Below are 17,500 nucleotides of genomic sequence, written 5' to 3'. Positions count from 1 at the left end.
GCCTACACTTTTAGCCAACAGCTATGTACAACAGGGAATTCATACAGTGTCTGAAGCATGAAGCATTTACGACAGATCCATAAATAACCCATTAAACAAATATTTCTGTTCCTTGTCTCTATAATTCGGATGAAGCAAAGATATGCACTAAGACGAGTGTGTTCTAAGTGTCTGCTGTAGTGTGAAAAGCATGTTGCATCTATATGATAAGCGCGTGTGGCATTTTGGCTTATGATGATCACTCAATGGATTTTTAACAAAACTGAGATCTCATAGATGTAAGACTTATAAATTGAATTTATTATCTAAACCCATAAGTCCTTACCAAATATTTTTCTCTTTAAATGAGCAAAAGCAGGCTTTTCATTAGGGAATGTGCTGTTCTAAATCACAGAAACACTGCCTCGAGTTACATCAGAAGACACTACCTCAGCTCATCCAGCTTTAAAGTATAATTGTCTTGGTCTCTTTTCCTAACACTCTCTGCCCCACATGCAGTCTTTCCCCTGGAGACTGACAGTGTTTAGCAACCTCCAGTGACCCAGGGCAATACAAGAACAGCATGTCCAGCAAGAGTTACAGTATTACACATGTAACTGAGAAGCAGGATGACTAACAAAAAGCTGTCTGTTGTTGCAGTATAATCAAAATTACACACCCATCTATGTTATGCACACTCTCTCCTTGTTCATTTTTTGTTGGTAAGGACTACCAGAAGGAGGGTTCAGCAGTCCTGGGTATAGGAGAGTTGGTATTGACCCCATTCTGTGCCACTGGACTCCACATGCTGTAGCCATGTTCCTAAAACCAGCCCTGATCAAACAGAAATGATCTGGTAGTGGTTTAATAATAACTGTGCTATTTGATAAGCTATACTATTGATAAGCAAGATGTATTCTGTAAGATGCAGGATAGTCATTGTCTTATTTTACACAATGTCTTGGCTGGCTAGGAATAGTAGCACTGAATATGAACAAAGTAGACAATTGCCATAGCCATGTTCTCTGTGGAATCCCTGCCGGTGTTGTCCAGTGGGAGCAAGCAGGCCGATGGCCATTACACAGCAGTGGAGGGAACAAAGTGTGTTTAGGATTTTATAGACCCTGGCAGGCCATGTTTTAAAGCTTACACAACGCAGCTGGGCCATTCCGTGTCAGAATGCTGGAGTTTAATCCCCACCATCACAGAGCCTGGAGCCACTACCCAAACCGATGTGCAATATTTCTTAATGTTGGAGACAAATAAGCAGGATACACTTTGGAAAGTCTGATCTCTCATGGTAAAGAGATTTTGCATCTCAGGAGATTTACCTGCTTAAATAAAGGTTAAAGAGGAGTTTCTTTTCATAACTGCACTAACTGGACTGATCAGTGCTGAATATTCCAAATCCCAAATAACAGACAAAACATCACAGAAAAGGCTGATATCGCACACCACCAAAATTACTTTAAACTTTTCTAGATTTTCTAGACATATGAATATTTCTGCAGCTTTGATTGGTGGGTTTTTTTTGAAAGCCAAGAAGGTTATATGTTATTTCCAAGATGTTTTAAGATTTTTAAGATAGTAAATTATAGTTAGTAAATTATAATCAATTTGCAACTATTGTGGGATTACAAGATTTTTAAAATGTAAATGTTTAAACTAAATATAAAACCAAACATTTTATCCTAGACATTGAAAGGAATAGATAATTATCTTATTCATGTCAAAAATACTAAGAAGAGCTCCATAATACATCCTACACTGGGAATATGCTCTTTTAATTAAATTCTAAAATTATATTAGACTTTTCTACATTACTGTAGAATATAGAATAATGTCTCTCTCTCTCCCTCTGTGTGTGTGTGTGTGTGTGTGTGCATGTGTGTGTGTGTGTGTGTGATTCTATGACCAAAGAGAGCTACATCATGGAAGAGAGTGAATAGAGAATCTTAAACAGCTCTACCTCCTGCAGTGAGTATGTGCCAGAAGACTTGCAGCTAGAACCGCTGTCAGATCACCTTCTGCCATGTAGTGACAGAGGGTCAACACCATATAAATACAGTATGTTGTTCAGGACCGGAGCATGTTTCCTTCCCTTGTGAAAGCTTTGGGAAGATCATGCATCACGCCCCTTCCCATGTGAAAGCATTGGCTATAAAAGCATGTTATAAAATCAGATTTATGAACACGAAACTTGAGACACTCACAAAACAAATAATAAAAGAAGGTGAAGGGGCGACTACATTTATAGCCATTCTGGGGGTATCAGTGATCAGACGTTGGGCTGGAGACTCTAAACATGTCTCCTAGTTAGCTTGGCCCCTCTCAGTTCAGTGTCCCTGACAGACATAACTGCCGCTATAGCACTTGTTAATGTATGGTGGTACACTAAAAACATCGTTTCACTCTGTGTGTTAACAGCCTTCTCCTTTAACCGCCACAGTGGCCATAGGTTGTGGTCAGCTGAGTGGCACAGCCCTCAGGCTGCCGGAAGTCTGTCACATGGGCTGGCAGTGGGTGTGCAGCTGGCACTGAATCCTTCCGCTGGCCAAACATGGGACATGCTCGGTCTGGGTGGAAAAATGCAGGTTTTAAAATGGCAAAATCTGACAGTTTTCCTGTTACCCATTACTACCAGCCATACAAAATGCAGAAGGCTCGGACAAGTACACAGATTTGCAAAATAAAAATAAAAATCTGTGTCTAATGTATCTAATATATAATGCACACACACTCGTTGGAGCATGTAAAGTGGAACTGCCTTGTGCAAAATCGGAAAACTAACCACTTAGAACATGTTTTGGTAGACTTTTTTTCAGTCTCAGTTCCACATGAATATACACAGACCCTGAGCCATGCCAATTTAGGGCTGGGGTTTATGGTAGCTGGGCTGAGGATGAGGTCAGTAATTTCAGATGTGAACACACACACTCATGCACACCGGGCAGAATGAGGCAGAGCAAACTGGTTCTGAACTGGCTGGTCTGACTGAACGTGTGTTGGAGGAGTAACACTGGGTTTGATTTCTGTCTCCAGATGAGAAGATTATTGCCCCGCGCATCGAGGAAGCTGGAGGGTGTCTGTCTGAGCTGGTCTTTTTCATCAAAACCCCTAACGTCCATTCTCAGCCATACATCAAGATGCACTTCCAGGAAGTCCTTCCTTCAAAACAAACAACTACAATCAAAACCCATTTTATTCCTTTGTCACTTTTGATTTCTGTTGTGATTGCGTTAATATTTAACTTATACACAACCCCCTCTTTCACGCATTCTCTCTCTCCTTTCCTCTCCTCCCCCTATGTCTTTCATTGGTGTCTGTAATTGGATGTTAACTCTATTACATAAGCCTGCTGGTTTGGTTGTATCCCCATGCCAGATCTTTTCTAATGACATTGGGTATTATTTTTATACCTATATATAGATGCCAGGACACTTTGGTGCCCATGCCAGATGTGGACCCCATATCAAGTGATGTGTCACTGGACTCAGCCAAGGAAGCTATGGAGGGAATCAAGTGTGAAAGTGAAAACATGGAGTTAGTTTCATTCTCCTAATCTCTGCTATATTTGTGTCAGAAAGGCATTTCGTTCCTTGATATTTAATGGAATCATACATGTGACTTAGGCCTATTATTTTTGTCACTTGTGTTTGTTTGTTTTGTTTGTGTGTGTGTGTGTACACATGACAGAGAGCATTCTAGTGATAGATGAAAGTATCCACTGACAGATGGCCTGGTGTGATACTGTAAGTACTCCATAAAAATACTTTACCTCTCTTGTGGATGAACAGGAGCCAGCAACTATAATTACTCTCTCCTTCACTCTCTCTCTCTCTCTCTCTCTCTCGCTCGCTCTCTCTCACTCAATGATATCAGTAATATAATACTTCAGCATTTTTGTGTAAACAATATGTTCATACCTTATTAAAATGGTTGTTTCCCATAATATTTATAGAGCTTTAGTACTGATAGCTTTAGTACAGAGAGCTCAAGTACTGATAGTTTTAGTCGTGAGAGCTTTAGTACTGATAGCTTTAGTACTTATAGCTTTAGTACTGAGAGCTCTAGTACTGAGAGCTTTAGTACTGAGAGCTTTAGTACTGAGAGCTTTAGTACTGAGAGCTCTAGTACTGAGAGCTCTAGTACTGAGAGCTTTAGTACTGAGAGCTTTAGTACTGAGAGCTTTAGTACTGAGACTTTATAAACTAACCTCTGCTGCTTCTCACTGGGCTTAGATACTACAGTGAAGTGATAGTTTAAGCCTTTAAAACTCCTATTAAAATCTCCTGTTTTAAAAATAGGAAACCCACAGTATACTCACACGTGTCTCTGTGTATCTTCTGTATATCTGAATATCATATATGATCTTGGGAAATGCCCACTGCTGCTGTAGCACATCCCAAAGTCAGTCCCACCCAGCAGTCTGCTGTTTGTTTACTTTTTGTTTCCTACTTTTGAAAAGGAGATTGATCAGGGGTGTTGAATGCCCTACTGGAACATGTTTAAATCCAGTGAGAAGAGGTGAAGAGATGTACGCTATTGCTCTCAACAAGATGGTGCTCTGTGACATGATAAATACTGGGCACCAACATTTTTAACCATTTGAGGAGAAAGATCAAACCAGCGTGACCAGTTCTGTATTGTGTCTGTGGAGTATAACTGCACTACTGTGATTACAATGTTAAAAAGCTAAAGGTTTGACATTATGACACAGCAAAATTAATCTGTGATTTTCAAAAGGCTCACATATAAACTCATTTCCCTGCAGAATTCTAAAATTTGGGGTAAAATAAACTTCCCTATACATTTTAGAACTCACCCATGAAAGGATTTATAAGGAATGAACAGAGAAATAATGAACCTCTTTTACAGTACTCTTTTCTGACTTCCTTTCTAATTCAATTCAGGACATGTGTCACAAACATGTGTCACATAAACAGACACTTTTGTGACTGACAACGTTTCATAGCTGAGTTGTAGCTTCAACAGCAAACCTTTGGAACTCAGTACGCTGGCTGCCACTTCAGATCTGGGCTGTCTCTTTGAGGTCAGTTAAATCCAGATGCGGAGAGGCCAAGCTGAATGAACAATAAGGGCGAGAGGGCTGAGGTCAGTGGACTGGCTCCTTGCAGCCGGCTGCTGAGCTCACAACTTAGAGCTCTGACGAGACTAAGGTATTGCTATTTGTTCCTGTAGCGCCTCTCTGTGGTTACAAAGAGTACTGCAGGTTTGTTTTTTTTTACTGCATCTCCTCACTCAAAAATACGAGCTAATATAAGTGAAATATGGCCAACCCCTCCTGCCCTCTGCGGGGATGTATCCTAGCTGGATCAGTAACTTCCCCTTTTCCTTCTTTTCCAACTTAAACTACTCTTCCATCAACAAAGTCCTTATTATACATATGACATACGTTAAGATATGTTGAGGGAGAACTGTATAAGTGAATGGAATCTCTATGAATACGGAAATACTGCAGGAATTATATTGCTAACAGGTCATGATCATATGAGCTGTCAATCATTAACTCTATGAGGACAGATCAGAGCTATGGGCTCACAGAGACCTGACTCTAATTTTTCTGAGACGCACTTCGAGAACCACTACAAATGTTGCCGTTATTTCATATCATATAGCTTTGCTATTTCTTCAAAAATAAAGGGTCTCGATAAAGTGTCTGGTGCTTGTTTTCAACCATTAGCATGATCTCCTGATGTGAATGACCTCTGCTATGCTGAGGACAAGATAATACTTGAAGAAATGTTTCTCTAACGATTTTTAGCCTGGTTCATGCAGCAGGCTATTGCAATGGTTTATGGTTAATTTTTCTCTAGTCAGAAGTGCAGGGTACAGTGCAGAGTCCTTCAGACATGTTTAGACTGGCCTGAAAGATCAAGGTCATTTTCAAACAATTGTCAATCTCACAGAAATATGAAAAATTCTAAAGTCTTCTGTAGTATCTTTCCTTCTCTTACTTTTTGAAGTTCTTCTTAATGACCATTTGGGGCCCTTCTCTTTCCCTGTAAGGTGGTAAGCTAAATGGTAAGCAGAGAGAGGAGAAAGGGAACTGAAAAAGAGAGAGATGAGGGATGAAATTTGATTAATTGATTGAACTTATTTTTCTTTGGATTTTTTTTTTTTAATTGTATTTGATTTTGTTTTAATTGGCTTTCAGATGACTTGTGGAGAAGTTTACATTAACATCAGAAACATCAGACGGTTGGTAATCAGGTTATCATATCCCCATGTTAAGCAACTCAACAATTTTCACAAACGCTTGAGCAAAGGTATAACTCTTGCGCTGCCGTTTGCACCAGAGTAAACCCCACCATAAATTTGTCACTGAGTGTGTCATTGCGTCAGTGCTATTAAGGGAGTAACTTTAGGTCAGACAATGAACTCCTGGGTCTTATTTAGTTTAGTTTTTGCATGCTGAATTTGTGATGAAATGCTATCTAGGTCACCAAATCCCACTTAGAACAAACATAAATGTTTTACAATGTACCATGACCACTAATTTAGCAATAAATGGGATTATTTGCAAAGTAATTGCAGGGCGAAATCTATGGACAATGCTGACTACGACCACAATAAGAACTACATGAACTGTCTACATGATCGATAGCAGTTGACGGGTACCTGAATGCAATCAAATGTGGAGACTTCGCTCCTCCCTCTACAATTTGGTTCCAGCCGTGCCGAACACTTTTGTTGCTCCGCAGTTGTGTAATTACGGTAACGCATTGGCAGTTTAGCAAATTTAACATGCAGCCGAAATAAATTGCAACTGCTCCGATTGGATCGCTCTTTTATACGCGAGGAGGGTCTTTTGGACTTGCAAGGGTATGCAAAGTTCTAGTTCTTGACGTTTGACAACTTTTGCACAGTAGCGTTACCGAGCTCCTATGCCATATTGAAATCTCATGTCATATTTTGAAGATTGAAGGATCGATTTCAGTTTATTGGTTTTCACAGTAAGTTACAGATTATGGCCGATGTCGCGTAGACTGTTTGCTTGCAAGAGATCTCGTGAAAGTAAAGTAAAAACCAAACTGAGTGTAAAAGAAATGAGCTTTTTAAATCAGTTTGAGCAAGCAACAGCTTTAAATGTTCCGAAGATAGTCTATAGCGCTGAAACTCACAAAATCGATCTAAAGGTTTCCGCGTTTAGCTGATCCGTGCAGCAACTGTCAAGGTAGTTCTCGGGCGAGCTTGACGCATTACGCAAGACCAGATCCCTTCTTGCAACTAGACAAGGAGGACAACCCCGTCTTCATCTACGTTAAGCATTCATTCAAATGTTCTTCAGAGGATTCATTCACTGTAGGGATTATAGAGCCAGCCTCATTATGCAATATAATGAACAGTACCGATAGACGTATAAAACATATTTTAGATTTTTAAAGCGCTGTTATCCATTCATTTACGGTACATTGACATGCACACCGTGTGCTGTAAATACAGTGTTTTCGCGTCTACAGTTTGCTGATTTGACAACGGTATTAACCATAACCACTCGATGCTTTGGCTTAACAGCAAATTTTTAAAGGTGGTAGTGTGTAATTCATCGTGCATGAATATATTCCCTTCAGTCTGAGATTGTCTGTCTGTCTGTCTGTCTGTCTCTTTCTCTTTCTCTTTCTCTTCGGTGTTCAGGATGAAGATTGCTGTGATTGGCCAGAGCCTTTTTGGGCAGGAAGTGTATAAAGAGCTGAAGAACGACGGTCATACTATTGTTGGTGTGTTTACCATACCTGACAAAGATGGCAAAGCGGATCCTCTAGGTGCATTTTTCCATCTAATTTTTATCAACAAGATGTCTTTTCTTATGTCTCTTTTCTTAGGCCCAGCAGTTAAGGTACTGTCAGAAGGTTACCCAATTTAAGCCCTACCATTGCCAAGTTGCCACTATTGGGCTGCTGAACAAGGCCCTTGTTAGCTCTGGGCTGAATAAAGCAAATAAGTGTTTTAGGTTCATTTGCACCCTGAACCTATCAAGAGTGCACATCTGAAATCAATTTCCTCCCCCAAATGTGAACTGAGTTGGACGGAATGTGACGTCACACAGGTGCCGAAGCAGAGAAGGACGGTGTGCGCGTGTTTAAGTTCCCGCGCTGGCGGCTGAAGGGCAAGGCCATTGATGAGGTGGTGGAACTGTACAAGGCGGTGGGGGCGGAGCTCAACGTTCTGCCCTTCTGCTCCCAGTTCATCCCCATGGAGGTGATGGACCACCCACAGCACGGCTCGATCATCTACCATCCCTCACTGCTGCCCCGCCACAGAGGAGCATCTGCCATTAATTGGTCAGTGTGTGTACGTTATAAATGTATTGGGGGGGGGGGGTGTTTGCCCCCGAGACGGGGGCTGTCTCTACCACCCTGACCTACAGTGCTGTCTGCATTAGTGTGCTTTGCTTTTTGCACATTTATAGATGTCTGAATATAGTGTATATGTACATTTAAATTAAATATTTTAGAATTTTGGCAGTCATGTCATTGCCGCACTGCTTACAGGACTCTCATCCATGGTGACAAAACGGGCGGGTTCACAGTGTTCTGGGCAGATGATGGACTAGACACTGGACCAATCTTGTTGCAGAAAGAGTGTGATGTAGAACCTGATGACACTGTGAGCACCATCTATAAGCGCTTCCTTTTTCCCGAAGGAGTCAGAGGAATGGTGAGTGAGTGCAGAGTGGCTATCAACACGCTCTCATTGTATGTAACATTAACAGTCTGCGTTGGAGTGCCTCACTAAAGTATCTTATTTAAGATCTTATTGCAAATGAGATGAGTGGGTTTATATTCTGCTTCTTAGACGTGTTTTATTGCGGGAACGATGACTGTGTTTGTCCGTCCAAGGTGGAGGCAGTCAGATTAATTGCAGCAGGTAAAGCTCCCAGAATCAAGCAGCCAGAGGAGGGTGCCACCTATGAGTGCATTCAGAAAAAAGACAATGCAAAGGTGGGTCGACCCACTGTGTTGTTGCGATTATTTTTGGTAGCCTTATACCTGAACTTTTCTGATTCAGAGAAAAAACTTCTGGTTTCGAAATTTCTTAATAAAGCGTGCGTGTGCATGCGTGCGTGTGTAGATTGATTGGAACCAGTCTGCTGAGGCCATTCATAACTGGATCAGAGGAAATGACAAAGTCCCTGGAGCCTGGGCAGAGGTTGATGGAAAGGTTTGTCATAAAAACTACACATGACGCATACCTTACAGTTTGCTAGTACTTCCTACATGTGAACTTCCAACATGCAAAAAAATCTTGTAATTCACAAGGACATCCTCCTCCTACACATAAATGCACACAAAGAAACAGACGCATGCACACTTGCGCACACACGTCCACCTACATACATGTGCATATCTGTCCGCATCTGTCTGTCTGATATTTGCTTTCTGTGAATGGACTAATTCCATAAATCTCATTAGTGTTACCAAACCGGTTAACAGTGTTCTGTCTACTCTCTGGGTAGAATGTGACATTCTATGGCTCGGCGTTGGTGGATGACGGGTCCACGGCGAAAGGTCAGCCTCTGGAGATCCCCGGCGCAAGTCGACCAGGCCTGGTCACCAAAAATGGCCTGCTTCTGTTTGGCAACGATGGCAAGATGGTAACCATGCTAGAGGAATTAAGGACCAACCCCAAGCAGAGGCATTAAACCTCGTACAGTGCACTTATCCAAGACCAATGTTTGCTTTTGTTGAAAGCAAAGTGACTTTGTAACATATTTTTGGTTAACACCAAAAAAAGTACAAAGTGCAAAGAAAAGACAAACTGAAAGACAAATTCAGAAGCACAAGCTTTTGAAACGGTGCAAGCTAAAACTGCAGCTGCACTCAGAAGGGCAAAGTCAAGCTGAGTGTAATTGTCAGACCCTCCTGAGGTCATGCGTAAAGCCCCACTCGGACCCTCCTGAGGTCATGCGTAAAGCCCCACTCGGACCCTCCTGAGGTCATGCGTAAAGCCCCACTCGGACCCTCCTGAGGTCATGCGTAAAGCCCCACTCGGACCCTCCTGAGGTCATGCGTAAAGCCCCACTCGGACCCTCCTCACCAGTCTTCTTTGTCTCTGAAGGGCGTTGAATAGCAAAGGTCAGCGCAAAGGGAAAAGGTTGTTTCCTAGTAAAAAAAGGTGTGTGTGTGTGTGTGTGTGTGTTTAGTTGCTGATAAAGAACCTGCAGTTTGAGGATGGGAAAATGATTGCAGCTGCACAGTATTTTAATGCTGACTCCAGTACTTCAGTGGAGCTCACGGAGGAAGAGAAGAACTTCTCTGAGCAGATAAGGGTGAGACATCTCACTCACACCCTACAGTGAAACACTTTTCTCTTCATTATCAGCACACACTGAAACTTCTCTTACTCTCCCCACCATTACCACACACTAAAACATCCCTCACACTCTCCCCCATTACCACACATTGGAACATCATTCCTCACTCTCCCCACCAATTGTCTACGTTTATCATAAGGATTGATTTTAGCATTTGATGCAGAGTGCAAACTACATCTTGTGAGCAGAGTCTGTCACAGGATCTTCGTATGTTATTAGGAAAACCAGTCAAATGTTGTATCTGTCTTGGTGTTATCTCTTGGTATGTGCAGTAAGTGACTGAGCATTGCCCAATTGCCTGGCACACCAAATGCCAGGTCTTCACTCCTATAGACAGGTGCTAGTTTGCCTAAGTGGATTCACAAGAGTGAACTAGTATTTCCTTCTATTAACCCCAGAGTGGGTTAACAGCAGTGTTAGTGCACCCTAGCCACCCTGTGTGTTGTGTGTTGTTGTGTTAATCCAGGCTGTATGGAAGAGTATTCTGACAAATGTTGAGTCAGTTGAGGACTCCACTGACTTCTTTAAGTCAGGTGCTGCCTCTATGGATGTTGTCAGGTATCACACACAGATACTTGCATAAAACCTTTTATTAATTTTAAATTTTATATTTAATAATAATAATTTAGTATAATATACCTCCTATTTAATCTCCCATTGAAAGGAGGCTCTCTTAAAGTTTTCGTTTTCTTGGTCACCCCCTCGCAGGCTGGTGGAGGAGGTGAAGTTGCGGGCGAGTCACCTGCAGTTGCAGAACGAGGACGTTTACATGGCTACGACCTTTCAGGAGTTCATTCAGATGTGCGTGAGGAAGCTGAGAGGCGAGGATGCAGAAGAGCTCGTCGTCGACTACGTAAGCATCGCGCACGCCTGTAGAGCTGGACCAAGAGAGCTTTGGACTGCACGTCAAACCAGGATATGCATCTTTAGCCTCCTCAGACATTTTAAAGCATTTTTTACTGAAACTAAGCTGTGTTCCAGGTGGAGATGAACATCAACAACATGACCGTGCAGATGCCCCACCAGCTCTTTATAGACGGAGAGTTTGTGGATGCCGAGGGAGCAAAGACCTACAAGAGCATTAACCCCACCAATGGACAGGTACAGAGAGTGAGAGTGAGAAAGTGAAAGGGAGAGATATTTACAGCCCGCCATTAAACTACCATAGTAGAGGAGCGGAAGCAGGTTTTGTGCTGTCTGGGCACAGAGGCTACAGTCACAATGTCTGTGAAAAGTACTTCAGAAAAGCTCCAGTTTCATTGTACATAAGGGTTAATGCTATTTTTTTTCCGTCTTTCTTTCTTTTTTAATAACATGTATATTAAACATGTCCAGCTCCTTCCGCCCTCTCTTTCTTTTAGCCGATCTGCGACGTATCTCTGGCTCAGCTCTCAGACGTGGAGAAGGCTGTGTCAGCTGCAAAAGAGGCATTTGAGGACGGCGAATGGGGCAAGATGAACCCCAGAGACAGAGGCCGACTCATCTACAAGTGAGAGACTGCACTCTTAGAACGAATGTGCTCCATATGATGTGCTGCAGGCAGGCAGGGATATGGACATTGGTGTGCACAGCTGTTCCAGTAAAGTGTGTGGGTGTGTGTGTGTGTGTGTGTGTGTGTCTACACCAGACTGGCCGATCTCATGGAGCAGCATCAGGAGGAGTTGGCCACTATTGAGGCTATAGACTCTGGAGCTGTCTACACACTGGCCCTCAAAACCCACGTTGGCATGTCCATTCAGACCTTCAGATACTTTGCTGGCTGGTGTGACAAGATCCAGGTGTGTGTGTGTGTGTTTGTCCAGTTCCAGCATAGTAAATTATCATTTGTGAGACAAAAATGTCTGTCATTGCCTTTAGCATCTTCTGTGTTAGTGTGTGAAAAATAAACCATTACAAAATATTTGGTGTCAACAAAATAAATTATTTTGGATATAAGTGGGTGTGAGTGGGGGTGTGTCTATCTGTTGGTAACTGGATAATGTCTTTCTTTATCTGTTGGTAACTGGGTAATTTCTATGTCTATTGCTATCTGGGTGATTTTATATATTTGTTGGTAACTGTAGGGAAATTTTGTCTTAATTCTTTCTCTGCAGGGTTGCACCATACCAATTAACCAGGCTCGACCCAATCGCAACCTAACCTTCACCAAGAAGGAACCAATCGGGTAAAGCCACCACTCAGTGTAATTTAAATATTATGTATGAACCAAATCCTGTGGCAGGTATATCATTGATATTTTGGCTGATATTTGTGTGGTTGTCATGTTTGTCTGTGTTCAGGGTTTGTGGCATTGTTATCCCGTGGAACTATCCCCTGATGATGCTGGCGTGGAAGACTGCTGCCTGCTTGGCGGCAGGGAACACTCTGGTCCTGAAACCTGCGCAGGTCAGCAGCTCCAGGAAACCACCCGCTATCTCTAGTCCATTTGATTAGCCTGCACACGTAGATACATGTGTGTGTGTGTGTGTGTGTGTGTGTGTGTGTGTGTGATGCTTCCTCCAGGTGACCCCTCTCACTGCTCTGAAGTTTGCTGAATTGACAGCAAGGGCAGGGTTCCCCAGAGGTGTGGTTAACATCCTGCCTGGATCAGGTTGTTTATTTAATCCCATCATTTATTTACTGTGCTTAGCATGTAGTAGTAATAATAATGAATGTTTGATGTGCTGCCCTCTGGAGTTGATTTGCATGTCGGCTCAAACATGCCTGTTGAAAAGGGCTTGGGATTCATTCATGTCTATATTATAACTGAGTTAGTAAAACTGTGATCCGTTAGGCAGGTCAGTAGACCTCCAGCAGCAGGATTTATAAAACGGTTTAGTTTGAGCTAAATGCCTTATGTGCTCTCCATCTGTATTGTCCTTGTCAAATAATGGTGATAAAACAATATGAGCTGAGTGGAAAATAATTAATATGGCCAGTAATGGGTGTTTCAGGTTCTCTGGTGGGCCAGCGACTGTCGGACCACCCTGACGTGCGTAAACTGGGCTTCACTGGCTCCACAGAGATCGGCAAACAGATCATGAAGAGGTGAGCAACTTCTGACCTTTTAGCCCATAATCAGGCTGACTGACAGCCTGAGCTACATGTTCATTAACCATTTTCACGCCATGTGTGTGTGCGTGCGTGTGTGCGTGCGTGCGTGCTGCAGCTGTGCCATCAGCAATGTGAAGAAGGTCTCCCTGGAGCTGGGAGGCAAATCTCCCCTCATTATTTTCAGTGACTGTGACCTGGACAAAGCGGTCAGAATGGTGGGAGCCCATATTGACGGATGATTGTGTTAGGAATGCGGTCATAGTGTGTTTACTTCCAGAGGCTGGTGATGACAGTACCTCCTGTTCTGTGTAGGGAATGAGCTCGGTGTTCTTCAACAAGGGTGAGAACTGCATCGCTGCAGGCAGACTGTTCGTCGAAGAATCTCTGCATGATACTTTTGTCCAAAGAGTGGTAAGACTGGTGTAAAGTAGTGCAAATATACAGTAGGTATATGTATGCTCAAGCCACTACTCCTTTAATAGTTCATTCATTATGATTAACATTTTTAGCTTTGGACAACAATTTTATGGTTCAGAGTTAAGAAAATTTTTTTTTTTAAATCAACTTGTTTAATGTCTCATGTAGGGTTTCACTTTCACTGGTTAAAACCATACACAGTTTGATATGGAGTCCGCTGTCAAAGGAGGCAAACACCTTGTTGACCAGTAGAGGTCACTGCTGTGCTATTGAACTGAAGGGAAGCTTGTTCAAGGTCAGGCTGCAGCAGAGTGCTGTCTCTCTGTAGGTTGAAGAGGTGAAGAAGATGAAGATTGGTGACCCTCTGGAGCGCTCGACAGACCATGGCCCCCAGAACCACAAAGCCCACCTGGAGAAGCTGCTGGAGTACTGCGAGAGAGGAATGAAAGCGGGTGCCAAGCTCGTGTGTGGGGGAAAACAAGTCAACCGCCCAGGTCAGGAGTGTGTGTGTGTGTGTGTGTGTGTGTGTGTGTGTGTGTGTGTGTGTGTGTGTGTGTGTGTGTGTGTGTGTGTGTGTGTGTGTGTGTGTGTGTGTGTGTGTGTGTGTGTGTGTGTGTGTGTGTGTGTGTGTGTGTGTGTTGCAGCTAAAGAGAAAAGTGCTTTATTATCTTTCTCAGGTTTTTTCTTTGAGCCCACTGTCTTCACCGATGTGCAGGATCACATGTATATCGCAGTTGAGGAGTCATTCGGTCCTGTCATGATCATCTCCAAATTTAAGGAAGGGTGAGCGCAGGCCATTACCTGCTACTGTTAACTTGCTGCCTCCAGCTAATCACGCTTCACCCATCATTATTCTCCCTACCTTTCCACTTCCTCTCAGCTGCCAACTCCGTTTCCCCCCCTCCCACCAGGGATGTAGATGGAGTGCTGCGGAGAGCCAACGCGACTGAGTACGGCCTGGCGTCTGGGGTATTCACGCGAGACCTCAGCAGGGCGCTGTACGTGAGCGAAAGGCTCCAGGCGGGAACCGTGTTCATCAACACCTACAACAAAACTGACGTCGCCTGCCCCTTCGGAGGCTTCAAGCAGTCTGGCTTCGGCAAGGATCTGGGTAAGGCTGAAACGTGTGGGTGCATGTGCAAGTGCGTCTGCATGTATCCAGGTGAAGATTTAAAAAAATACTGAATTAATCTGATTTATTTTCTGTTCTATATTTCTCTCTTCATATCTTATCCCCCTAATAGGTCAAGAAGCTCTTAATGAGTATTTGAAGACTAAAGCAGTGACAATAGAGTACTAACCCAGATAAAACCCTAGTGAACTCTCACAGTGAACAGAGGGGGATTTCACTGATGGTCTGCTTGAACACTACTGATAAAGAGACTTAGGATGAAATGTGCCTATGGTTCTATCTAATCAATGAAGAAAATGAGAGCTCAAGTTGTAGCAATGTATCTGTTCAATAATGCCTTCATTATAATTGAGCCTTTCAGACTACTGTTACTGGATTTTTATTATTTTTTTCCACAAATTTTAATTATGGTTTACAAAGATTTCATTTTTAAAATAAAAAAATTTAAAATTGCATGCAAAACATTTTACAATAGACCTACAGGTTTATATATTGCACATATTGATATCAGTGTTTAGCAAATTGTATGGCAATTGCTTTTTGTAAATTCAGTAACATTTCAGTCATGTACCACAGAAAAGAAATAAAGTCTATCCAGTATGTTCAGACTGGATGGTTTTATAGTATGATTTGTGATTGTGTTTCTATAACTCCCACAGAAAAAAACTTATTGTGTGCGATGAAACCGTACTAGTAATGTAGCTGATACAGTTAATACCAGCTAATTTCCTAGTCATTTCATAGTCACTTGTTGTATGTGTTATTTGCATATCATATCCTGACATCAGTGATCTTTACACTGGTCTGTTTGCACATCAGACCCAAAGAACTGATTACTGCCAAATGGGTGTGGAAAAGACCATGATGCAGAAAGCCCATCCCAGACACTGCTATCCAGTGTCTGAGAGGCAAAGTGTTTAAACTAGTCTAAAGGTCTAAGCCGTTTAAATTAACTTTCTGTCTACTACTGGATTCAGGTATTACTGAATAAAATGCTGTGGAATTCTGGAAAATAATTCTTCCACAATTCTGAAATTCTGGAAAAGAATTCTTCCACTGACAAGGCCGGCATGGATGCTTGTGGACCAGCGGAGATGAGGAATGATGGTTTAATCTAAGGTGACAATGACTATTACGGAGTCTCCCTCGGTCATGGTCCAGCAGGTGCTCATCCCCTTCCTACTTGCCGGAATGGGGATGGTGCTGGCTGGCCTTGTACTGGATGGAGTGCAGGTTGGTGCTGAGAACCTTTTTGTGCTTGTCCATTGAGTTGTTGTAGTTTCATTTTTCTTGTTGAAATTATATATTATGGGATTATAATTAATTCAGTCGCATTCATATTCTGTTACTAAAAAGATAGATGGTAACATTTTGCATGAAGTTGGTAACGGTACATTATAGTTCCCTTAATGAACATTATTTAAAGCACTACTTGAGTATAAATGTAATATTAACAAAGCAGTTAAAATCATCAGCGTTTTCCAAATTCGTGGGGTACTGAGTGTTTATTTTACCTTATCATTATGTAACCTTCTACAGTTTAACACTGTCTGTCTCTCCCATCCCAACTATCTCCAAACGTTCATCGTAGTCTTTTTGTTGAACAGCTTTGAAGAGGGTTAATTACTTCATTAACATTACTTATTGCTTATTTCTTCTGATGTTCCTGCTTTGTGCTGTAATTAACATTCATTGAGGGAATATCAGTGTAAAGGGTCAGTGGTGCGTGTGTGTGTGTGTGAGCGGCCCTGTTTGTTCAGTGAGGGCAGCAGGTGTCATGATCACCCTGACATGCAGTATGACCATGGGACAACAGACAGACCACCGCACATCGGGAAACTACTGTAGTGGCTTCACTGTCAAACTGTAGGCCTCATCACTTTCGAATATATTTGTATGCATCTAATTGACTGTTGTGATTAGTAATTCGCAAATTGCTTATACTTAAAGAATATTACTGATAAGGGAGAATCATCCTTTGTATATCTCATTTCAGAGTCGATGCTGTGGAAATGATATTTCCCCGTCAATGAATAATGAAAGTAATAACACTGGTCAACAAAATTTGAACTTTCTTTTGTCCCACAAACTAAAATAGTTGGACATAATAGTACTTTAAATAAAAAAAAAAATAAAAAAAATTTAAAAAAGGCTGTTATTACACATAAAGTATGTACAAATGTACTAAAACGCTTTTGACCCAAATGTGGTCTCAGCATCCTACTTAAGTGGGATGTCAGCAGAAGTCTGAGAGCACAGAGAGGCTCCACGATCCATGCTACTGCTCCTTCTTACTGTACCTAGCGCCATGCAGGAATACCGGGAAAAACGGCAGCAACAACAACAACAAAAAAAAACTATGGGTGCTAGAGAAATTCTGGAAACACGTTTGTGTTCAGCATGCAAAAATAAACGAGACTTTTTCACATGGGGTATGGGACAAAATCAGGCCTGAGAATCTCTGCCACTGCTCCCCCTCATACCTGCAGCACTATGACCCGCTGCCCTCATTTAGTGTCAATTAGATTTATGGCACTTTAGGGTAGAGGACATATCTTCATATCGCACAGGATCTGATTTTTGACTGCACAGCCAGACCA

The 17,500-nt window shown here is 42.2% G+C and overlaps 2 protein-coding genes and 2 long non-coding RNA genes across 5 annotated transcripts in view; 3 read left to right on the top strand and 1 right to left on the bottom strand.

The window, feature by feature from the left end:
- LOC145658769 (uncharacterized) overlaps nt 1-2,001 on the top strand; it is a 7,048-nt gene extending 5,047 nt beyond the window's left edge. The window contains exon 4 of the long non-coding RNA XR_014124631.1: nt 1,900-2,001. This is a non-coding gene — a long non-coding RNA (uncharacterized LOC145658769). The remainder of the gene's footprint in view (nt 1-1,899) is intronic.
- Nucleotides 1-3,201, bottom strand: part of LOC113581539 (uncharacterized) — a 14,023-nt gene extending 10,822 nt beyond the window's left edge. Inside the window, exon 1 of the long non-coding RNA XR_003411077.3 lies at nt 1,949-3,201. This is a non-coding gene — a long non-coding RNA (uncharacterized LOC113581539). The remainder of the gene's footprint in view (nt 1-1,948) is intronic.
- Nucleotides 3,202-6,669: 3,468 nt separating this feature from the next.
- On the top strand, nt 6,670-15,526 carry aldh1l1 (aldehyde dehydrogenase 1 family, member L1). 2 transcript variants are annotated; one of them, XM_027016761.3, is made up of 23 exons: nt 6,670-6,825; nt 7,639-7,766; nt 8,051-8,285; nt 8,496-8,661; nt 8,844-8,945; nt 9,076-9,165; nt 9,461-9,598; nt 10,148-10,273; nt 10,785-10,876; nt 11,027-11,171; nt 11,300-11,419; nt 11,680-11,807; nt 11,946-12,096; nt 12,412-12,482; nt 12,598-12,703; nt 12,821-12,908; nt 13,252-13,345; nt 13,467-13,566; nt 13,664-13,762; nt 14,097-14,262; nt 14,446-14,551; nt 14,680-14,879; nt 15,013-15,526. In XM_027016761.3, exons 2-23 carry the CDS (start codon nt 7,640-7,642, stop codon nt 15,066-15,068), a joined length of 2,706 nt encoding a protein of 901 aa, XP_026872562.3. In that variant the 5' UTR covers nt 6,670-6,825; nt 7,639; the 3' UTR covers nt 15,069-15,526. The 2 variants fall into 2 exon arrangements, with proteins under 2 accessions (XP_026872562.3, XP_026872564.3); XM_027016763.3 differs by having other exon boundaries at nt 6,817-6,956.
- A 118-nt stretch (nt 15,527-15,644) lies between these two features.
- LOC113581552 (solute carrier family 41 member 1-like) overlaps nt 15,645-17,500 on the top strand; it is a 14,627-nt gene continuing 12,771 nt past the window's right edge. The window contains exon 1 of the mRNA XM_027016769.3: nt 15,645-16,133. Within this exon, the coding sequence (XP_026872570.3) occupies nt 16,026-16,133 (108 nt within the window). The 5' untranslated portion in view covers nt 15,645-16,025. The remainder of the gene's footprint in view (nt 16,134-17,500) is intronic.

This window comes from Electrophorus electricus, chromosome 7, assembly GCF_041902795.1.
Source record: "Electrophorus electricus isolate QZ-2024a chromosome 7, ASM4190279v1, whole genome shotgun sequence".
Classification (NCBI taxonomy): domain Eukaryota; kingdom Metazoa; phylum Chordata; class Actinopteri; order Gymnotiformes; family Gymnotidae; genus Electrophorus; species Electrophorus electricus.
The sequence above is the reverse complement of the archived record's forward strand: the minus strand, read 5'-3'. Positions and strand labels throughout refer to the sequence as shown.

What these genes read in the sequence shown, in the direction of transcription:
- aldh1l1 (XM_027016761.3), top strand. Translation starts at nt 7,640, where the DNA reads ATGAAGATTGCTGTGATTGGCCAGAGCCTTTTTGGGCAGGAAGTGTAT. An exon ending in CCGAAGGAGTCAGAGGAATG is followed by an intron (nt 8,662 to 8,843) that starts GTGAGTGAGTGC and finishes TGTCCGTCCAAG; the next exon opens with GTGGAGGCAGTCAGATTAAT. An exon ending in TTAACCCCACCAATGGACAG is followed by an intron (nt 11,420 to 11,679) that starts GTACAGAGAGTG and finishes TCTTTCTTTTAG; the next exon opens with CCGATCTGCGACGTATCTCT.